This window comes from Panulirus ornatus, chromosome 4 (genome assembly GCF_036320965.1).
Source record: "Panulirus ornatus isolate Po-2019 chromosome 4, ASM3632096v1, whole genome shotgun sequence".
Taxonomy (NCBI): domain Eukaryota; kingdom Metazoa; phylum Arthropoda; class Malacostraca; order Decapoda; family Palinuridae; genus Panulirus; species Panulirus ornatus.
The window spans coordinates 87522647-87549043 of NC_092227.1; the positions used below are offsets into that span (position 1 = coordinate 87522647).

General features: G+C 38.3%; 1 protein-coding gene across 2 annotated transcripts in view; it reads left to right on the forward strand.

Moving 5' to 3' along the window:
• Window positions 1-25852, forward strand: part of LOC139746169 (uncharacterized) — a 339213-nt gene extending 313361 nt beyond the window's left edge. For both annotated transcript variants that reach the window (XM_071657053.1, XM_071657044.1), the window contains exons 7-9: window positions 5614-5709; window positions 16730-16829; window positions 18277-25852. In XM_071657053.1, coding sequence (XP_071513154.1) covers window positions 5614-5709; window positions 16730-16829; window positions 18277-18311 — 231 coding nt within the window. In that variant the 3' untranslated portion in view covers window positions 18312-25852. The remainder of the gene's footprint in view (window positions 1-5613; window positions 5710-16729; window positions 16830-18276) is intronic.
• The last annotated feature ends 545 nt before the right edge of the window (window positions 25853-26397 follow it).

Genomic DNA, 26397 nt, shown 5'->3' on the forward strand with positions numbered 1-26397 from the left:
CATCTTTCCACCTCCAATTTGGTCTCCCACTTCTCCTCGTTCCCTCCACCTCCGACACATATATCCTCTTGGTCAATCTTTCCTCACTCATTCTCTCCATGTGCCCAAACCATTTCAAAACACCCTCTTATGCTCTCTCAACCACGCTCTTTTTATTTCCACACATCTCTCTTACCCTTAAGTTACGTACTCGATCAAACCACCTCACACCACACATTGTCCTCAAACATCTCATTTCCAGCACATCCACCCTCTTGCGCACAACTCTATCCATAGCCCATGCCTCACAACCATACAACATTGTTGGAACCACTATTCCTTCAAACATACCCATTTTTGCTTTCCGAGATAATGTTCTCGACTTCCACACATTCTTCAAGGCTCCCACGATTTTCGCCCCCTCCCCCACCCTATGATTCACTTCCGCTTCCATGGTTCCATCCACTGCCAGATCCACTCCCAGATATCTAAAACACTTTACTTCCTCCAGTTTTTCTCCATTCAAACTTACCTCCCAATTAACTTGACCCTCAACCCTACTGCACCTAATAACCTTGCTCTTATTCACATTTACTCTTAACTTTCTTCTTTCACACACTTTACCAAACTCAGTCACCAGCTTCTGCAGTTTCTCACATGAATCAGCCACCAGCGGTGTATCATCAGCGAACAACAACTGACTCACTTCCCAAGCTCTCTCATCCACAAGAGACTTCATACTTGCCCCTCTTTCCAAAACTCTTGCATTCACCTCCCTAACAACCCCATCCATAAACAAATTAAACAACCATGGAGACATCACACACCTCTTCCGCAAACCTACATTCACTGAGAACCAATCACTTTCCTCTCTTCCTACACGTACACATGCCTTACATCCCCGATAAAAACTTTTCACTGCTTCTAACAACTAGCCTCCCACACCATATATTCTTAATACCTTCCACAGAGCATCTCTATCAACTCTATCATATGCCTTCTCCAGATCCATAAATGCTACATACAAATCCATTTGCTTTTCTAAGTATTTCTCACATACATTCTTCAAAGCAAACACCTGATCCACACATCCTCTACCTCTTCTGAAACCACACTGCTCTTCCCCAATCTGATGCTCTGTACATGTCTTCACCCTCTCAATCAATACCCTCCCATATAATTTACCAGGAATACTCAACAAACTTATACCTCTGTAATTTGAGCACTCACTCTTATCCCCTTTGCCTTTGTACAATGGCACTATGCACGCATTCTGCCAATCCTCAGGCACCTCACCATGAGTCATACATACATTAAATAACCTTACCAACCAGTCAACAATACAGTCACCCCCTTTTTTAATAAATTCTACTGCAATACCATCCAAACCTGCTACCTTGCCGGCTTTCATCTTCCACAAAGCTTTTACTACCTCTTCTCTGTTTACCAAATCATTTTCCCTAACCTTCTCACTTTGCACACCACCTCGACCAAAACACCCTATATCTGCCACTCTATCATCAAACACATTTAACAAACCTTCAAAATATTCACTCCATCTCCTTCTCACATCACCACTACTTGTTATCACCTCCCCATTTGCGCCCTTCACTGAGGTTCCCATTTGCTCCCTTGCCTTACGCACTTTATATACCTCCTTCCAGAACATCTTTTTATTCTCCCTAAAGCTTAATGATACTCTCTGACCCCAACTCTCATTTGCCCTCTTTTTCACCTCTTGCACCTTTCACTTGACCTCCTGTCTCTTTCTTTTATACATCTCCCACTCAATTGCAGTTTTCCCCTGCAAAAATCATCCAAATGCCTCTCTCTTCTCTTTCACTAATAATCTTACTTCTTCATCCCACCACTCACTACCCTTTCTAATCAACCCACCTCCCACTCTTCTCATGCCACAAGCATCTTTTGCGCAATCCATCACTGATTCCCTAAATACATCCCATTCCTCCCCCACTCCCCTTACTTCCATTGTTCTCACCTTTTTCCATTCTGTACTCAGTCTCTCCTGGTACTTCCTCACACAAGTCTCCTTCCCAAGCTCACTTACTCTCACCACCCTCTTCACCGCAACATTCACTCTTCTTTTCTGAAAACCCTTACAAATCTTCACCTTAGCCTCCACAAGATAATGATCAGACATCCCTCCAGTTGCACCTCTCAGCACATTAACATCCAAAAGTCTCTCTTTCGCGTGCCTGTCAATTAACACGTAATCCAATAACACTCTCTGGCCATCTCTCCTACTTACATACGCATATATATATATATATATATATATATATATATATTATATATATATAGAGAGAGAGAGAGAGAGAGAGAGAGAGAGAGAGAGAGAGAGAGAGAGAGAGAGAGAGGCATTTGGACAATTTTTGCAGGGAAAATTGCAAATGAGTGGGAGAGGTATAAAAGAAAGAGGCAGGAGGTCAAGAGAAAGGTGCAAGAGGTGAAAAAGAGGGCAAATGAGAGTTGGGGTGAGAGAGTATCATTAAATTTCAGGAGAATAAAAAGATATTTTGGAAGGAGGTAAATAAAGTGTGTAAGACAAGGGAGCAAATGGGAACTTCAGTGAAGGGGGCTAATGGGGAGGTGATAACGGTGATGTGAGAAGGAGATGGAGTGAGTATTTTGAAGGTTTGTTGAATGTGTTTGATGATAGAGTGGCAGATATAGAGTGTTTTGGTCTAGGTGGTGTGGAAAGTGAGAGGGTTAGGGAAAATGATTTGGTAAATAGACAAGAGGTAGTAAAAGCTTTACGGAAGATGAAAGCCGGCAAGGCAGCAGGATTGGATGGGATTGCAGTGGAATTTATTAAAAAAAGGGGGTGACTGTATTGTTGACAGGGTTGGTAAGGTTATTTAATGTACATATGATTCATGGTGAGGTGCCTGAGGATTGGCGGAATGCTTGCATAGTGCCATTGTACAAAGGCAAAGGGGATAAGAGTGAGTGTTCAAATTACAGAGGTATAAGTTTGTTGAGTATTCCTGGTAAATTATATGGGAGGGTATTGATGGAGAGGGTGAAGGCATGTACAGACCATCAGATTGGGGAAGAGCAGTGTGGTTTCACAAGTAGTAGAGGATGTGTGGATCAGGTGTTTGCTTTGAAGAATGTATGTGAGAAATACTTAGAAAAACAAATGGATTTGTATGTAGCATTTATGGATCCGGAGAAGGCATATGATAGAGTTGATAGAGATGCTCTGTGGAAGGTTTTAAGAATATATGGTGTGGGAGGCAAGTTGTTAGTAGCAGTGAAAAGTTTTTATCGAGGATGTAAGGCATGTGTACGTGTAGGAAGAGAGGAAAGTGATTGGTTCTCAGTGAATGTAGGTTTGCGGCAGGGGTGTGTGATGTCTCCATGGTTGTTTAATTTGTTTATGGAGGTGAATGCAAGAGATTTGGAAAGAGGGGCAAGTATGCAGTCTCTTGTGGATGAGAGAGCTTGGGAAGTGAGTCAGTTGTTGTTCGCTGATGATACAGCGCTGGTGGCTGATTCATGTAAGAAACTGCAGAAGCTGGTGACTGAGTTTGGTAAAGTGTGTGAAAGAAGAAAGTTAAGAGTAAATGTGAATAAGAGCAAGGTTATTAGGTACAGTAGGGTTGAGGGTCAAGTCAATTGGGAGGTAAGTTTGAATGGAGAAAAACTGGAGGAAGTAAAGTGTTTTAGATATCTGGGAGTGGATCTGGCAGTGGATGGAATCATGGAAGTGGAAGTGAATCATAGGGTCTGGGAGGGGGCGAAAATTCTGGGAGCCATGAAGAATGTTTGGAAGTCGAGAACATTATCTCAGAAAGCAAAAATGGGTATGTTTGAAGGAATAGTGGTTCCAACAATGTTGTATGGTTGCGAGGTGTGGGCTATGGATAGAGTTGTGCGCAGGAGGGTGGATGTGCTGGAAATGAGATGTTTGAGGACAATATGTGGTGTGAGGTGGTTTGATCGAGTAAGTAATGTAAGGGTAAGAGAGATGTGTGGAAATAAAAAGAGTGTGGTTGAGAGAGCAGAAGAGGGTGTTTTGAAATGGTTTGGTCACATGGAGAGAATGAGTGAGGAAAGATTGACCAAGAGGACATATGTGTCAGAGGTGTAGGGAACGAGGAGAAGTGGGAGACCAAATTGGAGGTGGAAAGATGGAGTGAAAAAGATTTTGAGTGATCGTGGCCTGACCATGCAGGAGGGTGAAAGGCGTGCAAGGAATAGAGTGAATTGGAGCGATGTGGTATACCGGGGTCGACGTGCTGTCAATGGATTGAACCAGGGCATGTGAAGCATCTGGGTATGCATATGTATGTATACATTGAAATGTATAGGTATGTATTTGTGCGTGTGTGGGCATTTATGTATATACATGTTTCTTTGGGTGGGTCGGGCCATTTCTTTCGTCTGTTTCCTTGCGCTACCTCGCTAACGTGGGTGACAGCGACAAAGTATAATAAATAAATATAAATAAACAACAGCAAGGTTATAGGGGGTAGAAAAATTTTGAGCCAGATGGTATTAAAGTGAAGAAATTCAAGATCCACAAGGTGAACTATGGTTGTTTTTGTATTACAGCAGCCACAAACACTATGGAAGAAACTAAAGTTAGAGATTTGATCGTGTAGAGGGGAAACAGCCTTGCACAATTGTTTTAGAGAGAAGATAGTGAAAAGTAAGTGAGATGTTGTTTTACAGAGGGGAGATTTGATTTGAGAGAGCAAATGCTGCTGAATTGAATAGAGAAAGAGCCAGGTCTGGAAGCTGCATTTTAAAGAATGGAGTTGGTCCTAGTCTCTTGATCTCAGTTAAGAGGGCCCTGCAAAGCATCCATCCCTCCTTTACTGTTAATGTCATTCCAACTTGGCATCAAAGAATCTGGAAAATGGTATACTATCGTAACATCTTTTTAAAAATGGAAGCAAATCTGGAGAGGAGAGTAAAAGATTGTGTGTGTGTGTGTGTGTGTATGTGTGTTATGTGTTGTCATATGTTGTGTTGAGACTGAGAGGATGTGGGTGTGTGTTTGTGGATTGGGTGCCAGCAAGCCACATATGAGGTAAAAAAGCAAAAGTAGTAACCTGGGACAAGTTGTCTTACTTGACAAATGACCCCCATTTCCAGCTTACTGCAGCAACCAGGTGGTAGCTGGAGAGATGTTAGAAATCATCATTCAAATTTGTCTCTTGTTTCAAATGACATTGTCAAGACAGTGGTAATTAAATAGGCCAAAATTTGCAATTGCCATAGCATTTTGAGAGCTGCTTGAGTTGAAGTAGAAAATGAGCATCTGTTTCATAAGTTCATAAACAATTATTGTAATATTATTGTCATTATGTTTTCCTTTTTAAAATAGTATGATTTATTACAAATCTTGTAAAACTGATATAGCCTTTGTGCATTTTATTTTTAAAGTAGTTAGAGATTCAACATCACAGCTCAAAAGCCATAAATGAATATTTTTCTTAGCTTAGACATCACCAAAATGGGATTATTGTTTTATCAGACTTACTAAAAGATGTTTTATGCAATGACTAATATTTATTCTAATATTTATTCCAATTGTTTAATGCTCAACCTACATAAAAATAGAGTTTAATTTAACTGAAAGGTTTAATCAACTGTTTTCAGAGTGTTGACGTGGTGAAAGGGGTAGAGAGTAAGCTGGAGGGAAGCCAAGTTCAGATGGCAAGTGGGGTCAGCGAACTGAAGCAACAGTTACAAAAGGTTTGTTATCTTCCCTTGGTGGTGACGAAAACATTATTATTATTATATTATTATTTTGCTTTGTCACTGTCTCCCGCGTTAGCGAGGTAGCGCAAAATACAGACGAAAGAATGGCCCAACCCACCCACATACACATGTATATACATACACGTCCACACACGCACAATATACATACCTATACATCTCAATGTACACATATATATACACACACAGACATATACATATATACACATGTACATAATTCATACTGTCTGCCTTTATTTATTCCCATCGCCACCTCGCCACACATGGAATAACAACCCCCTCCCCCCTCATGTGTGTGAGGTAGCGCTAGGAAAAGACAACAAAGACCCCATTTGTTCACACTCAGTCTCTAGCTGTCATGTAATAATGCACGAAAACATATATATCAATAATGTATCTAGTTATTTTGTGAAATCACTGTTTTAATGGTTGTACAGAATTTACTGTCGCTCTCAGGTTCCCTGCCTCATAAGAAACATGGACCAGTGTTCTATGATTTCATAGGCCATGTATCAAGCTGATCATTTTTAAGGCTGAGGTCAAAGGCCAGCCATCATAGTTATTCCCCTAATGCACCACAGTAAGTAACTGCAGTAATCAGTAAACACAGATCTGTAATGATAAGATCTACACACCTCTGAACCAACCCTGTCCCACACTCTTGCAGCATTTGGTGCAGAAGAAGGAAGATTTTTCTTGCTGGACTGTAACCACCACCACCACCACCAGTAGCATGCCCTACAACCATATTCATCAGCACTCACTGCTTTACTTTAGCAGTACTCTTTTTCTCTGTGCTGGCTGTTAATGCCAGAGGGAGGAATGAGTAAAGAACCATCTTGCAGATGAATTTGTCATAAGAAAGCAGCAGGCCTTCTCTTATCTGTACATCTTCCGTGCTCCTACGATCATAACCTTATCCACCACCAGTGTTAACAAACTAATAACCAATTACAGCATCAACACGAGTTTAAAATTACCTGTTCACTTCTGATGGCTAAATTTTTTTCAAAGATGAATAACTGGTAGAATGAATTGAAAGATCCAAAAACTAATTCTATCACTCTTTTCACCGTATGAAGAAAGATTTAGATACTCAATAGCATTCTCTCTGAAGAAACACAGATTCTGAGGAGATGTAATAGAAGTTTTCAAATTGCCAAATTGTTTTGACAACATAACTTTTGGAAATTTTTTATTATTAGATAGAGATTCAGCAACCAAATACAATAAGGTGAGTAATGTGGCAGTTGAGGGAATAATTAGTGTACATGGGGTGTTCAGTGTTGTAATTGGAAATGGTGAAGAGCTTGTAGATTTATGTGCTGAAAAAGGACTGGTGATTGGGAATACCTGGTTTAAAAAGCGAGATATACGTAAGTATACCTATGTAAGTAGGAGAGATGGCCAGAGAGCGTTATTGGATTACGTGTTAATTAATTGGCGTGCGAAAGAGAGACTTTTGGATGTTAATGTGCTGAGGGGTGTAAGTTGAGGGATGTCTGATCATTATCTTGTGAAGGCGAAGGTGAAGATTTGTAGAGGTTTTCAGAAAAGAAGAGAGAATGTTGGGGTGAAGAGAGTGGTGAGAGTAAGTGAGCTTTGGAAGGAGACGTGTGAGCAAGTACCAGGAGAGACTGAGTACAGAATGGAAAAAAGGTGAGAACAAAGAACGTAAGGGGAGTGGGGGAGGAATGGGATGTATTCAGGGAAGCAGTGATGGCTTGCGCAAAAGATGCTTGTTACATGAGAAGCGTGGGAGGTGGGCAGATTAGAAAGGGTTGTGAGTGGTGGGATGAAGTAAGATTATTAGTGAAAGAGGAGAGAGAGGCATTTGGACGATTTTTGGAGGGAAATGATGCAAATGACTGGGAGATGTATAAAAGAAAGAGGCAGGAGGTCAAGAGAAAGGTGCAAGAGGTGAAAAAGAGGGCAAATGAGAGTTGGGGTGAGAGAGTATCATTAAATTTTAGGGAGAATAAAAAGATGTTTTGGAAGGAGGTAAATAAAGTGCGTAAGATGAGGGAACAAATGGGAACATCAGTGAAGGGGGCTAATGGGGAGGTGATAACAAGTAGTGGTGATGTGAGAAGGAGATGGAGTGAGTATTTTGAAGGTTTGTTGAATGTGTTTGATGATAGAGTGGCAGATATAGGGTGTTTTGGTCGAGGTGGTGTGCAAAGTGAGAGGGTTAGGGAGAATGAGTAAGTAAACAGAAAAGAGGTAGTAAAAGCTTTGCGGAAGATGGAAGCCGGCAAGGCAGCGGGTTTGGATGGTATTGCAGTAGAATTTATTAAAAAAGGGGGTGCCTGTATTGTTGACTGGTTGGTAAGGTTATTTAATGTATGTATGACTCATGGTGAAGTGCCTGAGGATTGGCGAAATGCTTGCATAGTGCCATTGTACAAAGGCAAAGGGGATAAAAGTGAGTGCTCAAATTACAGAGGTATAAGTTTGTTGAGTATTCCTGGTAAATTATATGGGAGGGTATTGATTGAGAGGGTGAAGGCATGTACAGAGCATCAGATTGGGGAAGAGTAGTGTGGTTTCAGAAGTGGTAGAGATTGTGTGGATCAGGTGTTTGCTTTGAAGAATGTATGTGAGAAATACTTAGAAAAGCAAATGGATATGTATGTAGCATTTATGGATCTGGAGAAGGCATATGATAGAGTTGATAGAGATGCTCTGTGGAAGGTATTAAGAATATATGGTGTGGGAAGCAAGTTGTTGGAAGCAGTGAAAAGTTTTTATCGAGGATGTAAGGCATGTGTACAGGTAGGAAGAGAGGAAAGTGATTGGTTCTCAGTGAATGTTGGTTTGCAGCAGGGGTGCGTGATGTCTCCATAGTTGTTTAATTTGTTTATGGATGGGGTTGTTAGGGAGGTGAATGCAAGAGTTTTGGAAAGAGGGGCAAGTATGCAGTCTGTTGTGGATGAGAGAGCTTGGGAAGTGATTCAGTTGTAGTTCACTGATGATACAGCACTGGTGGCTGATTCGGGTGGGAAACTGCAGAAGCTGGTGACTGAGTTTGGTAAAGTGTGTGAAACAAGAAAGCTGAGAGTAAATTTGAATAAGAGCTAGGTTATTAGGCACAGTAGGGTTGAGGGACAAGTCAATTGGGAGGTAAGTTTGAATGGAGAAAAACTGGAGGAAGTGAAGTGTTTTAGATATCTGGGAGTGGATTTGGCAGTGGATGGAACCATGGAAGTGGAAGTGAACCATAGGGTGGGGGAGGGGGCGAAAGTTCTGGGAGCGTTGAAGAATGTGTGGAAGTTGAGAATTTTATCTTGGAAAGCAAAAATGGGTATGTTTGAAGGAATAATGGTTCCAACAATGTTATGTGGTTGAGAGGTGTGGGCTATAGATAGAGTTGTGTGGAGGAGGATGGATGTGCTGGAAATGAGATGTTTGAGTACAATATGTGATGTGAGGTGGTTTGATCGAGTAAGTAATGAAAGGGTAAGAGAGATGTGTGGTAATAAAAAGAGTGTGGTTGAGAGAGCAAAAGAGGGTGTTTTGAAGTGGTTTGGTCACTTGGAGAGAATGAGTGAGAAAAGATTGACAAAGAGGATATATGTGTCAGAGGTGGAGGGAACGAGGAGAAGTGGGAGACCAAATTGGAGGTGGAAAGATGGAGTGAAAGAGATTTTGAGTGATCAGGGCCTGAACATGCAGGAGGGTGAAAGGCGTGCAAAGAATAGAGTGAATTGGAACGATGTGATATACTGGGGTCGACGTGTTGTCAGTGGATTGAACCAGGGCATGTGAAGCGTCTGGGGTATACCATGGAAAGTTTTGTGGGGCCTGGATGTGGAAAGGGAGCTGTGGTTTTGATGCATTATACATGACAGCTTGAGACTGAGCGTGAACGAGTGTGGCCTTTGTTGTCTTTTCCTAGCACTACCTCACGCTCATGTTGGGGTTGTCATTTCATGTGTGGCGGGGTGGTGACGGGAATGAATAAGGGCAGACAGTATGAATTATGTACATGTGTATATATGTATATGTCTGTATGTGTATATGTATATGTATACATTGAGATGTATAGGTATGTATATGTGCGTGTGTGGACGTGTATGTATATACCTGTGTATGTGGGTGGGTTGGGCCATTCTTTCGTCTGTTTCCTTGTGCTACCTTGCTAACACGGTAGACAGCGACAAAGTATAATAAATATAGATAAATATAATTTAAAGAGAGAAAGAGAGGTTTTAACAGTTCTTAAAATCAAGTAACTTGCTTGTAATGGGTTCCTTTCAGTGTGGGATGTGAATAGTGTATGTGTTTGAGTCAATCTAATCAAAGCCGTGAAACACAATCACAGTGTATTCTGACACTTTTTACAGATCATCTGGGATTAGTAACATTCATACAGTCACTCATTCTACAAGCTGTTGTCCCAAATTATCAAATAATCAACTTCTGGGATGACTTATTAATGATGCTCTTGAAGTCTTGGTGTTGTGGTGTCAAAATGAAGGTCACGTCCCGTTACATTCCTGTTACTACTTTGATTTTAATTTATGTCACTGTAATTGATGAATAGTAATTCACTTCACAATGTTATCCCTGTAATAGATTAGTAATAATTCACTGAAGGATGTTATTGCGTCGGTGCAGGTATTGGCTTGCTTAGAACTGTTCTTGTGTGACAGCTGACTGAGCTTGAGGGTCAGAGAATGAAGGTCAAGGACACAAGTGCCTGCAGTGTTTAAAAACACTGTTTAAAGCCACATCTTCATGGTGTTGCCATGTGGTCACAGTAGTGATGCTTCGTAGCCTCAGCCTGGGTCACTGATGGTAAATGATCTTCTTGATCATTGAATGGCATGAGAGCTGCAGATCCAGTGGTGCTTGAAATGTTTGAGCTTAAATGTAATCTCACCTTGGCCATACAACCTGAGTTGATCAATGGATGAAATCTGTACAGTAGTGCATTTACTTGAGATGATGGGTTCCTTCGTTTATGATGCAACTCTAACAGCATCAGTCCTTTGATCACTAGAGGGTCATCATCCCAAGATGGCAGTGCATTGCAAAGAATTTGAAATGGTTACTCTGGCCACAGTTCAAGTTTGATCTTACTCCTTGGAGCACTTAGTCCAATACAGTCATTAACCCTTTTGTAGCTGTATGTTGGCTCTGACTTCCAGTAGCTTATTATCTCTTCATATGGTATTTGTCGTCTGGCTCATCATATCTTATCTTGGCTGAAGTTGGCATTCTTCATAGTGTGCATTCTGTGATTCTCCCTGTTCAACACAAATCCCTTTGTTAAAAAGTTAAGAGTGTTCCACTCTTGTATTGAGGGGGGATAGCTGGCTTGATGAGGCATGCACATCTCACCTTGAGCTTTTTTTCAAAATAAACTGACTACTGCCTTTTGGTTGGCTTTGGTTGGCCCAGACTCTGACGGGTCTAGGCACTATGATATCACAATAGGGTTTTGTCTTCTGAGGCACCAAAAATTCCTCCATGGGTAGCAAGTTGGGATGGGTATTACAAGTGAGTATTGCAGTGAGCATCATTATATGTATGTAAATACAGGTTTAAGCTAAAAACATCACTGGGTTACACTGATTTGTTAACAGAAGTGTTATCTTTACAATGTAGTGTGTTGTAAATCTTTGTTGTTGGAGTTAATTACAAAGCAAATAATTTTGCAGCTGCAGTCATGTGCTGCACCTCTTTCCAGCAAAAATAAGATTATGACTGCAGATAACATTGTCATATAACCATCAGGTATCTTATCATCTCTTATCATCTGTACCAACTATACACAAGACTTCATCCATCATCTTGCCCACCACCACCAGCAACACAGAGGACTTCAACCATCACCAGCACACAGGATCTAATCCACCAACAATACCAGTAGCATTGCATGGAATCTCACCCACTGTAGCCACCACCATCTGCACACGTCTCATCAAGTACCACCACAATCATAATTGGCATACAGGACCTTACTCACCCCCACAGAATGTCATACTTATGTTTCTTGGTAGTATACTCAGTAGAATTAATGACATTCTTCTGTCTGAGATAATCCCCAGTTTGGGTGGGCAGACATTACACAAATTATGCGGATGTCAACTCATCATCTGATTGGTCAATGAATTCAGAAATTATGTGTCTCCATAGTGCAGTTGTTAATGTTGTGACCCATTGGTCAAATGTGTTCAAGTTTAAGTCCCAGACAGGGCAGCCTGCTAACAGCCAACTTGACAGTTCATTCTTCCCTTTGGGGCTAAGCGATGAATAGGTAACTGATATAAACTGGGTATGTCTGTAATTACCTATTTGTAGTGTCCAGGAAGGGAGGTTTACAGTTATGGGACCCCATCTCTTAAACACTTTCTATTATCATACAACCTCTTAAATTTATGCATGTTCTCTGCATTAACCACTTATGTTATAAAAGTATTTCTTTATATCTTTATTTACAAGTTTCTTAATTTTGTTATGTACTCTGGTTGTTCTGTCCCTTTATCTTTCAAAGAACTTACTTAAAGGTTGTGATCACATCACCCCTCGGTCTTCTCTCTTTTAATGGGGGTGAATTTAAAGCCTCCAGCCTATCCCTGTAGCTTGGTTCTCTTAATTCTGGTATCATCTTTGTTGTATTCCTCTGGACCTTCTCTCTTTTTGTGTTTTTTAGATATGATGATCAAACCTGAAAAACAAATCATAGTTTTGGCCTTATGTAGGATATGAATAGCTTGCTGAATACTTCTTTATTGATATGTACTTGAAAGCTATTCTGATATTTGCCAGTAAACAGTTTGTCTCAGCAATTTTCCTAATATTGGACTTTGGTGATGGGTTAGGGATCATGTTGATTCCCAAGTCCTTCTCACTCACAGAATCGATTTTTACCCTGCTTGGTAAAATCATATTTGGGCCATCTTTCACTTTATCCCATCCTCATTACTTTACATTTACTTTGGTAGATTTTCATCAACCATGTTTCAGATCATCTTTGGATTCTATTTAGGTCCCCTTGTAAGCTTATGCAATCTTTCCCACTTTTCACTTCCCTATGCATTATCTGCTAACATAATTAAGTATGATTCCATATCTTCTGGCAAGTCATTAATGTTGATTGAATGATAGTCTTAGAGCTGCACCCTGTGGCACTCTGATGGTCACTCAATCCATTTGGAAAAGGCTCCTTCAGCATGTTTCCTTTGTTCCCTTCCACTGAGATAATCTGTTCATTGTGGGAGTTTCCCTCTTATTCATACATGTACTCTTATTCATAGTGTACAATATCTTCTGGCAGCCCAGATGCAGACTGTCCACCCAGCCTTCCCTTTTGTCCAGAACTGAGCTCACTCCCTCTTAAAACTTTGAGAAGTTAGTTACACATGACCTCGTTTCCTAAAACCTTGCAGTCACTTACTTCAGAAATTTCTCTTCTGTAGAAAGTCATCTTCTTGCTTTTTAATAATCTTTTCCAAAACATTACACGTCACACTCATTAATGAGACTTGTCTGTAGCTCAACGCCTATTCCCAGTCTCCTTTCATATATTTCTTGTGTGTGTGTGTGTGTGTGTGCATAAGTTTAAGAAATGGTTTGTATGCAAAGTTAAGGTATGGGACAACACAAATGTAAACTTTCCCCACATAATACACACCTAGTATTCAAACAATATTGCCTTTAACCTTTCAAACAAACACAGATTTCAAGGTGCTTCTAAAAGAACATTGGTTTTTGGGTGTCCAAAGAGAAAAACAATTTGCATTTAATGAATTGAAAGAACATTATACGAGTAAGAAAACAACAAAGAAACAAGCCATATAAGCCTTACATAACCCATGGAGAAATAGGAAACTTCAAGCAGGAACCTATATATTGATAAAGCACTGACTGCTATATACTATAACTTATAATGTGGATCATAGAGACTTTGATGCCAACTCATTATTATTGATTTTAGGCAAATTTCTTGATGTATCTTAATGTTTTGTGTTTCTTTGTACAATCATTTATTTTCTTGTACAGCATTACAGTATTTGCATAATTTTGCTGTATTCATTTATAAATATTGCACGACAAATTGTTGTAACTACTTTCTTGTTTTCATAGGTGTTATATACATAAAAGCTTTCTAGGTCTATTACCTTATTTGATGGAGTGTTAATAATATTTTCTTTCTGCCGCTAACATGATTAGAATTTTATTGCTACCATAATAAGTTCATCAGATTTTCTGCATTGACACTAATGCTGCTAACATCCAGTCAGTTGATATTTATTAATTTATTTTGCTTTGTCGCTGTCTCCCGCATTAGCAAGGTAGCACAAGGAAACAGACGAAAGAACGGCCCAACCTGCCCACATACACATGTATATACATACATGTCCACCCATGCACAATATACATACCTATACATCTCAATGTACACATATATATACACACACAGACATGTACATATATACATGTGTACATAATTCATACTGTCTGCCTTTATTTGTTCCCATCGCCACCTCGCCACACATGGAATAACAACCCCCTCCCCCCTCATGTGTGCGAGGTAGCGCTAGGAAAAACACCAAAGGCCCCATTCGTTCACACTCAGTCTCTAGCTGTCATGTAATAATGCACCGAAACCACAGCTCCCTTTCCACATCCAGGCCCCACACACTTTGCATGGTTTACCCCAGACGCTTCACATGCCCTGGTTCAATCCATTGACAGCACGTCGACCCCGGTATACCACATCGTTCCAATTCACTCTATTCCTTGCACGCCTTTCACCCTCCTGCATGTTCAGGCCCTGATCACTCAAAATCTTTTTCACTCCATCTTTCCACCTCCAATTTGGTCTCCCACTTCTCCTCGTTCCCTCCACCTCTGACACATATATCCTCTTGGTCAATCTTTCCCTACTCATTCTCTCCATGTGACCAAACCATTTCAAAACACCCTCTTCTGCTCTCTCAACCACACTCATTTTATTTCCACACATCTCTCTCACCCTTACATTACTTACTCGATCAAACCACCTCACACCACATATTGTCCTCAAACATCTCATTTCCAGCACATCCACCCTCCTGCGCACAACTCTATCCATAGCCCATGCCTCGCAACCATACAACATTGTTGGATCCACTATTCCTTCAAACATACCCATTTTTGCTTTCCAAGATAATGTTCTCGACTTCCAAACGTTCCTCAAGGCTCCCAGAATTTTCGCCCCCTCCCCCACCCTATGATTCACTTCTGCTTCCATGGTTCCGTCTGCTGCCAGATCAACTCCCAGATATCTAAAACACTTCACTTCCTCCAGCTTTTCTCCATTCAAACTTACCTCCCAATTGACTTGACCCTCAACCATACTGTACTTAATAACCTTGCTCTTATTCACATTTACTCTTAACTTTCTTCTTTCACACACTTTACCAAACTCAGTCACCAGCTTCTGCAGTTTCTTACATGAATCAGCCACCAACGCTGTATCATCAGCGAACAACAACTGACTCACTTCCCAAGCTCTCTCATCCACAACAGACTGCATACTTGCCCCTCTTTCCAAAACTCTTGCATTCACCTCCCTAACAACCCCATCCATAAACAAATTAAACAACCATGGAGACATCACACACCCCTGCTGCAAACCTACATTCACTGAGAACCAATCACTTTCCTCTCTTCCTACACGTACACATGCCTTACATACTCGATAAAAACTTTTCACTGCTTCTAACAACTTGCCTCCCACACCATATATTCTTAATACCTTCCACAGAGCATCTCTATCAACTCTATCATATGCCTTCTCCAGATCCGTAAATGCTACATACAAATCCATTTGCTTTTCTAAGTATTTCTCGCATTCATTCTTCAAAGCAAACACCTGATCCACACATCCTCTACCACTTGTGAAACCACACTGCTCTTCCCCAATCTGATGCTCTGTACATGCCTTCACCCTCTCAATCAATACCCTCCCATATAACTTACCAGGAATACTCAACAAACTTATACCTCTGTAGTTTGAGCACTCACTCTTATCCCCTTTGCCTTTGTACAATGGCACTATGCAAGCATTCCGCCAATCCTCAGGCACCTCACCATGAATCATACATACATTAAATAACCTTACCAACCAGTCAACAATACAGTCACCCCCTTTTTTAATAAATTCCACTGCGATGCCATCCAAACCTGCTGCTTTGCCGGCTTTCATCTTCTGTAAAGCTTTTACTACCTCTTGTCTATTTACCAAATCATTTTCCCTAACCCTCTCACTTTGCACACCACCTCGACCAAGACACCCCACATCTGCCACTCTATCATCAAACACATTCAACAAACCTTCAAAATACTCACTCCATTTCCTTCTCACATCACCACTATCAGAGTTTTTATCAGATCCCTATCTGTTACCATCAAATAGATTATCTTATAGGTCACAAGTCCTTATTACTGTGAATCAATTGCAGCTTGATTTTATCTGCACTTTGCAGTTTGGTGACATATTCCCCTGACACCATGGGCTACACGTGACATAATTGTAGCGTAATGAGGCTTTTGACATTTTGTGCCACTTCCATAGATCAGCAGAAATTCAATTCCTAGCCTGAAAACACCATTTGTTGGTCTACATGAATTCCCCTTTCTCTATGCCTAAAGGGTCAAAATCATAAAAGTAGTGTAAGGAACCCTTGGCAGGTTATTCAGTAACAAGTATGATATGGTCTTATAACAGTGCTTGTTCTTTAGTCTTGAAATTTTTGTATAGTCTTCTCTGGTAATCCTGTAATCATGAGGAATTCACTGATATTTTAAATCGTAAGTAGTGAAAAGCCAGTTTGTGACAAAGAGAATACTATATATTTTAATATGGGATTAACAGTAGCATGAGTAGTCTGTAAGAGTAAATACAGGTTAAGATCAGGTCTTTTTTTCTGACTTATAAACACTTAACATTATATCTGTTTTGTATTACATATAGAAATAACTAAGCAGTTCATTTTGTTAGGTTGAGCAGCAAGTTGCAACAATGGCAGCAGCTGTCAGTACTCCAGCACCTCCAGCAAACAACGAAACACACACTCGCAAGCAGAGATTAATACAGTCTAGTAAGTGTGTTGGTTTTTAGAGACATTTACTGTGTCCTATCTTTTATATAATTCCTTACCTTTTTTATAAGATATCATAGTAAAAGTATCTTCATCAGGTTCATCTAAACCCTTTCACTTGCTATATTCCTGACACAAATACTAACGGGACATGGACCCTTAGGTTTAATCTTTTCTATGTACATCCCAAAAAAGTCCTAAATGCATCAGCATTTCCTCTCCTAGTATACAAACTTTTTTTCATAGACTACACTTTAGTTTAATTTCTTACAAGGTTAAACTTCCTAAAACCTTTTCAGCTGTTTAAAATTCTATTCTATTATTTCACAGCTATCCTTCTTTTTCAGGATCACAGTAATCCCTGTAAAATTCTGTCACCCATTGGGTTCCCAGGAAAAGACATGCAAGATATAGCTTACTTATATACTTAGATGAATTTCCAAGATCACATTTTACTGTTTTTAATCTCAATTTATAATTAGAAATTGTGTACAGTAACTTTTACAGGTACATTCTAGTTGAGCAGCTTTTCTGTCAACCAGACAGGTTCCCCTCCAAATATTCTAATTACTTGAGACTTTATGATTTATGTATCTTGTAGAAGTTTTGGCTTTTAAGTGACAGGGAAAGCAAAAGCAGTTTTGATAAATGATGTTGATAATCAGCCTTTTTCAAAAATTCTAATATATGACAAAAATGTTATATATATATTTCTTTTCTTTCTTTCAAACTATTCGCCATTTCCCGCATTAGCGAGGTAGCGTTAAGAACAGAGGACTGGGCCTTTGAGGGACTACCCTCACCTGGCCCAATTCTCTGTTCCTTCTTTTGGAAAATTAAAAAAAAAACGAGAGGGGAGGATTTCCAGCCCCCCGCTCCCTCCCCTTTTAGTCGCCTTCTACGACACGCAGGGAATACGTGGGAAGTATTCTTGCTCCCCATCCCCAGGGATATATATATATATATCTTTCTTTCATACTATTCGCCATTTCCCGCATTAGCGAGGTAGCGTTGAGAACAGAGGACTGGGCCCTTGAGGGAATATCCTCACCTGGGCCCCTTCTCTGTTCCCTCTTTTGGAAAATTAAAAAAAAAAGTGAGAGGGGAGGATTTCCAGCCCCCCGCTCCCTCCCCTTTTAGTCGCCTTCTACGACACGCAGGGAATACGTGGGAAGTATTCTTTCTTCCCTATCCCCAGGGATAATATATATATATATATATATATATATATATATATATATATATATATATATATATATATATATACTACATGACTTCAATGCTAATTGGGGATATTTAGTCTTCCTAAATGTTTGGACAGCCAACTCTTGTCAACACGATATTGAATAACCTCTCCATAGCCCTACTTGGCATTAGTTAGGTATTAACTTCTTATTTTAGAGTCTCTAATTTAATTGAATGATATTACATAACTAACATTTTCCAGGTTCAGGAGCAGCGAGGGACACCAGAGGGCCATGATGATGGAGATTCCAGATCACTGCGTCAAAATGAATGTTATGTGCCAATAATGCTCTGCTTTCATCCAAAGATGTTTATAATATTTTGCCATCTTATGAAGAAGGCAGTTAAAGCTTTGCATTCCCTCATGATGGAGTGAAATAGCTGGTATGGACCTCAATGCCTTCTCTTAGAGCTACATTCCAAACTCTACATCCTTTAAGAGCATATAAACACACATAAAAGTGATTTCCATGACATAATGCTACACTGTGAACCTAACTAAAACAGTTTCAAATTAGGCTTTATTTTGCCTAAACCAACTGCACTTGGGAGATTTTTTTTTTCTTATTGCCCACAGAGATTTTGACATGCATTCACTTGTAGTAAATTAGGTATCAACACCAGATAATATTTGGATCCATAAGTTGATAGAATTATATTATTAAGTGCACTGGTTGACTAGCATACTTACTGAATATCGACATGAATTCTCATGTCCATCATGTTAGTTGAAGTGCTGATGCAAAAGATAATAAACAGTCTTGTTTCATATTTTTATTGAACTAGTAATTTTTTGCCAGCATAAACCAGATGCAAAAAGTATTTACCAAATGATATTTAGTATATATTAATCATAAATAATAATTATTACGGATACTTATACTGAATTGAAAAAATTCAATTGCCATCTGCTCATGCATAGGGGCTGGTGGAATACTTCCCATATTTCAGTCACTCAATTACACAAACCACCCAACTTTCCAGCATATTCTTTTGTATTTGCTTCTTTGCTTTTTTCCATTCCTGCTATCTGTCTTTTCACTCATGCACAGCAGCTTTAACTGTCCTACTCTCATACTTTTTGTTTAATCCCTGAACATTCTCATTGTTTAGTTGTGGTATCCTTAAGATGCTTCAATATCAACCCCTGTAAATTTAAACTCTCTTCCTGTTTGCTAGAAATCTCTTTTTATTGCCTTTACTTAGCTAGCCATCAGTATCATAATGCCATATAGAAAATGTATTGAATTATAGAGTTCTGTCAATTGGTATTATCTGTATATATGACATTGTCAATGTGTCAATCACTTGTCTCCCCATTATCATTTTTATCATCTCTGCCTAGGACATTTCCCTTTGTATTTAAAATGCTGCATAAGTATTTTAAATTCTTTACTCAGAGTCCTTTGGCTCTTTTGATATATTTTGCTTACTTAATTTCTTCTCAAAAAGTCACTTATATTTCTCCCGTAGCATTTCTCCACAGCCCCTTACCTAAGTTTGGAACTCTTGTGCCACCCAGCAGGACATTGTCGTCAGTGTACAACATTTCAAGACTTCACTATCATTCTACCATTCCATATAGTCAGATTCACATCCTAACCTTATATTCTTAGCAGTCACCTCCCTCACTGTGCCATCAGTGTAAATATTGAACAATCATGGTAACATAACACATCCATGCAAGACCCCTGCATGAATGCAAAAGCACTCAGTCCTCTACTTGTTCTGACAGGTGCTGTACTGTCTTCAACAAATACTTTCAGTTCTTTCAGTAATTTTCCTTCCATACATGTATTCTGAAATTTGCACAAATTTTTCCATACCTGTGTTTTTATTAATTATTTTTCGTGGTATCAACTGGGAAGATATACTTGAAGTGATTGCAATAAATTTACATTTTGATGAAATTATAGCTTTGAAATATTGATGTGTTATCTCTTTGTTTTCTGCCTTTTCGATGGCAGAATTATTCATACGGTAAATATACAGTGAAAGTATTTTTTTCAAATGTTAGTTTTTAAGGTCTGATTTTGAAACTGTTTGCTCTGGTCATTAAAATTCTATAACCAAAAGTTTTCTCATCAGAGTTTTTTTATACAAGGTACAGTAGGAATTGCTCAACATATATACATATATATTTTTAATTATTGTCATTTAGAAAAATTATATTAGTAAAAAATAATTATGCTGAATGCTAGTGATAAAAGATCAAGGTTTTGATATCTAAGTTCATGTATCAACTTAATTATGAATATGACGTTCACATGAAACACAAAATGTTTATGGTATGATATATATATTTTTTTCAAAACTTCACATACTGTACTTGATCTTTTGTCAATTATCAGCTTTTATAACTTCTTAGATTTAGCATTTACTTTTAATGACCTTTCCACAGTATCGTTTTATCAGACAGCAGCACTATACAAAGGGTACGTAGAGGGCTGAGTGGTGATAGGGGAGAAGCATTACATTGATGGTCTTCTAGTGAAGCATAATTTTGTAACACTTATTCACAACTGTGTTTCTTGCATTTTATATGAATATTTCATGTTCAACTGAAAATGTGTGAATTTCTACACAGCAACAGTTTAAAATCAAGTGTTACAGTATATGTACCCTTTATTGAATTTATAATTTCACTTAGAAATTTACATGAAATCGGAGTTATCCCTAATGGAAAGCATTGTATTGAGGATTTTTTAAAGATTTCCCCTACCTGCTATGGTCCTCTCATCTGCTCCAGAACTGCTTTTGCAGGTGTACTAGTATTGCTCACAACTGCATAAGGACTAAAAACAGTCCTGTAGTGTTAATTTAGTATAAGGATGTAAACATGTAAATCTGAAGTTTGAAAGATTTATACACTTTTTGTCCAGTGGTTGATTCACCTAAAGATGAAATTAAAGAAGGAAAGACTGGTGCTCTTGCCAAGTTGTTTTGATTTTAAATTAGTACTTTGAAATAGTGTGGCCATACTCAAAATTATACCTGTATACTGACTATCTAAAATCAGGTTAACTAACTCAATTATTTGCCCTGGTGTGTTATTTAAATTTCAAAATTTGATTCACTGAATGTATGATATATCAGATGTAAGCCAAGTGGTTCGTTTATGCAAATCTGCTGATCTGAGTTGTAGAACTCTGTGTTTGGTTGCTGCCTAATTCTCTTTGATCCATTCTTAGATCAAAAAGATTTGTATTGATTATCACTTGAACAGTCAAGATTCTTTTTAGCTCATAACTGAGAATTCAGAAAGTGAAAAAAAAAAAGTTGCAGTAGTATGACTACTGGTGCCCACATCAAAATGTTTAAATGAAAGTTGAGCATTTTTTGCTCCCTGTCATTGATAAAAGAGAAAGTTAACCTGAGAACTGGATAGTTGGGTGATTTAGGCCTTGGAAACTTGGGCCCAAATTGGGTTGCAGGTGCCAGGCATTCATATTTGTCAGAAACTCAGATCACTTCAAAAGATTCTTAGCAGACCTATCAGTGAATCTACTTTTTGTAGCCTCTTAATTCTAGTTGATCCCACATCTCATCCAGAAAAGCCATCCAACTTGTGCTTAGCAGATACTGTCCTGTTGAATGTTACCTACTTTAATGTTGTAGTTGTAAGTGTTCAAGAAATAATTAGCTACATATTTTACTGTTGTCATTAAATAGATTATAGAATTAATATTTAGGTATGCTTTTTCAATGTTTTCAGTGTCTCAAATTTCCTAAAAGGAAGACATTTTCACACATTAACTATTTTTTAGCTGCAGTAAAACTAGCTTCTGATGTTTGGATGTAGCCATTCCATGATAGTAAAGCTAATTTGGTGAGATGCTGTCAGCAAATAACTGATTTTCTGAAGGTATTACCAGTTTGAGATTTTTAACAGGTAATACTGTTTGCCATTTGAGATTCTTTTTACTTAATAAATCAGTTTTTCCTTTAGTAATTTGCTATGATAGATATAAACCATTAACTGTGCCCCTTTTCAAATAGAGTAGGTGTATCTATTCCTTTTTTACACATGTAAAATTGACTTTTAAATCAGTGCTCCAGTATCATATACAGAACCATCGCATCAAGTGTGAAAAGGGCAGTAATCACCCTTTTAGACTGTATATGTTGAGAAAAAATTGTATTGTGTTGATCAGTTGTATTTATTTACAAGATGGGTATCATGAGTGATGATAAAACTTAATTAAACTAGAAACACACATTGGAATAACTTAACAGGTTTCTTGATTTCTTACTGTTAAACAAGTGTTTCACCATTGAGATAATGGTATGTACAGTATATCTCATTTTCACTTAAGAAAGGTTTCCTATGTATCTGCCACTGAACCATACGTTGTATTATTAACTCATAAATATGCAGTTGTCTTTCTCTGCAAAAGAAGGCGTGCATGCATGTGCAACAAAAATTCTAACATTAATTTTGTACTGAGCAATTTATGTACTCTGCTTTACCTGTGATATTTGTACTGAGAGGGTTGACAGGGATTTATGTTGATAGCATCAAGTACTCTGATTTGTGCAGGAGTAAGTACAAGCTTATATTGAGATAACAAGCTCTTGATCATTTGTGATGTAAACAACAAAACTTACCAAAAATTAATGCTCTAAACATGATCATTAATGTCACCCACTCTTTAATTGTATCATTGATGACCATGCAGGAAAAGATTTGATGTAATTGATGAAAGTAAGGAAAGGGAATAAGTCAGACATTATGTTAGGTTACTTCCTCACAAAGGTTCACAATGACTGTTATCTGTATCATTTGGTACATATTTCCAACATTTAACTGTCATTACAGCAGCTCTACCAAAGGCAGTGCTTTAAAAACTTATGACTGAGCTGGAATTTTCAAATGACTGTATACAAATATCTTTGTCTCAAACTTTCAAACAAATAACATGTGTAAGACTGCACGATAATGGTTCATTCATGATATTTTAAAAACTAGACTTCATATGCACATAATAATAACATTGATTACCTGATGCTTTTCAGACCAAATAAGCATCTTCTGTTGATATATATCAGTGTAGAAAGCTACTACTTGCACTGATTTCAGAGAAACTCTGTGCAAGCCAATGAACTTACAATCTTTTTTGTAATTTGGATCCTGCAAACCATGAAGCACTGTGATTACAAATCCATGTGCTTGTATGAAAAAGCTGTTCAGGTGTGATTTTTTTTATTTTTTGATGCAGGTTAATAGGAAAGACAAGCAAAGTAGTGACATGATAATTATTTGAGCTTGGAAAAGTAATCTCTCCATTTAATCATAAATGTTGCAATACTAAGACACTGCTAGTAATAAGACTTCCACAACAATTTTCAGCATAGAGTTTTCAATATTCTGTTTTTATGATTTTATTACATATTACTTTCATAGAGGAAATGATTATCATCACTCGTAATGAGACAAACCGCCAGTAATGATTGGATGAAAGAATATTATACCAGGTTTTGTATTGTTTATCTACAGTTTAGTATGAATAAAAAAAAAATGAGTAATTTTCTTGTACTGTAGTTAGAAAGCTTGGATGTGAAAACCTCATATTTGAGGCATGGTGCATACAGCACTCAGATGCTTTCATTGGTCTGGTCTAGGTGAATCTTCACCCAGGATACTAGATGTCCCCACACAGAGTAGTAAACTCTGAGACACAAGCAGGATTAAATACCCTTTTTTGATGAGAATACACCTATTTAGCTTATACCAATTTTCTTATGGTGGGTTATTAGTATGAAATGAAAAATATGAGGTACAGGTAACTTAACCCTTTCACTGCAGCAGGTGTATGATCCAGCACTCACCACCTGTTAGGTGGATTTTTAGAAGTCAGAAAAACTATGTATATATTTCTTATGTTTTTACTGTGGCAGTGATGGGAGTACTAATTCCCAATTACAAAAAATATAATTCACTTTGATGCAATCATTTACATATCTGCTGTAAGGTGCTAAAGGGTGAGCATTGTCAGCATGCCTGGATGTTTGGTTACATTGATGCATTGTTCCTGCTTCTATTACACCAACTTTGTAGTCTTATGTCAGCATTCAAGGTAACACACATCAGTTTAGCTGGATATGTGTTTTGCATGAACTGTTACAGTATAGTGAAGATATCCAACAAATCCATGAAATTATCTGGATTTTTCTGTCCAGCTATAGCAGTGGAGGAAAATAATGTTCGTACAAAGAAAGAAAAAATGACCGATATACTATATGAAAAGGCATTATGGGATGTAGTGGATAATGTTAGCATCAATATTTACATTCCAAAACCTTGCAAGACATATTTGAAATTGGGAATCCTTGTTTGTGCCAACTATAGTGTATAGAAATGATGAGACCATATATGAACCAAATGTAGTGAAAGGGTTAAAGTATCTTATTTGATAGCCAGAGCAAATTGCAAAATGACTATAGATATGTCTGTCTCTGATGGATGGATGCAGGATTTAAGTAACTGGTGATTTTGGGTGAAGATTCTGCATGCATCATTCTGCTTGAAATGTAGGTCACATCGTGTATTAACCTTAATTTAGAATAAGCCATGCTCATTTCAAAGGTTTTGAAAGATCAAGAATACACAAAGCAAATAAAATTAACTCGTTTTCATATCAATATACAAACTAACAGGAATTTCTTTATGGCCAGTATTTCGAAAACTGTGCCCAACATTCAGTATTCCATCTTCATTAATTTTAGGTTACCTGCCTGGTCTGTGGGGTCCCACCAACTATTTTCCAATTCTATTTTCATTCCCACGGCCCTTAGGATTTTTTTCAACCCTACCGTCCTTGGAACCTCTCTCATCCTTACCGTCCTTAATATTAAGGGGTCCCACCAGAACTAACTCATCTCGATGTCCCTCAGGTTGTTACTAACATATGTTTTTTGCCTAATCCATTTGATATTCATCAGTATGCTGGAGCTAAGAATTTTTTCATGTATGACCATCTAATGACAACCACCTTAAAAGTTTGACAATTACTACAGTTTTACTACTCTTAAATATGTATGTTCTCTGATGAGGTATCTTTGGAAAGGATTTAGAGGTTGTCTTCACAGAGGGTTGTTGTGCAGGCATCTGGAAATAAAAAGAAAAAATTTCAGATTAGAAATCCATTAGTAGATAGTAAATGCTTTACTTAGTTTTCTGTCACATATGAAGCCATTTGTCTTTGGCTACCATTCTAATATTCATATTGTTTGATGGGCCTGTTTTTATGTTTTCCTCTGTTTATGCTCAAGTTATTGAAAGGGACAAATTTGATAATTCAAGGAAAAACTGTTTAGTTTTGTTGTCTAAAATGAGCATCCTCATGTATGTATGGTATGAAGTGGTTGTGTGTAAAGAATCATCCTTCAAAAATAATTATGTTATGTCATCCACCAATCAGTAATTTGCTAACCACTGTAAATGTGGTTCAGTTTTGCTTTACAATAATGCACAGCCCTTGCCTTTATGTATGTGAGGATCTTTTTCAGTATATTCATTATCATATGAGTTCTAGGTTACAGTTGGCTTGCAGCCTTTTTATTGTACCCCTGTAATTTTCAGTGTCATAAGCAGATTGAGGATCTGTGAGTGATTATGAGTCAAGGAACACCAACAACCATAGATTACTATATTTATTCAGCTTTACATCACTGGAAAACCAATCAATGTAATCACTGCAGACATGTCAATCCCATCCCATAAAACTTATGTCATCTTAAGACTAATTTGTTAAATTTGAAGATTATGGAAGAGTTTCTTTTGTTGTTTCATTAACCTTAACACTTAAAATGGCCAGCTGTGATTAACTGATATGTCTCAAATCAGAAGAATGAAGCATTAGAAACTCGCAATTCAATTTACAGAAAGGTTTTTTTTTTTTTTATATACTTTGTCGCTGTCTCCCGCGTTTGCGAGGCAGCGCAAGGAAACAGACGAAAGAAATGGCCCAACCCCCCCCCCATACACATGTATATACATACGTCCACACACGCAAATATACATACCTACACAGCTTTCCATGGTTTACCCCAGACGCTTCACATGCCTTGATTCAATCCACTGACAGCACGTCAACCCCAGTATACCACATCGCTCCAATTCACTCTATTCCTTGCCCTCCTTTCACCCTCCTGCATGTTCAGGCCCCGATCACACAAAATCTTTTTCACTCCATCTTTCCACCTCCAATTTGGTCTCCCTCTTCTCCTTGCTTCCCTCCACCTCCGACACATATATCCTCTTGGTCAATCTTTCCTCACTCATCTCTCCATGTGCCCAAACCACTTCAAAACACCCTCTTCT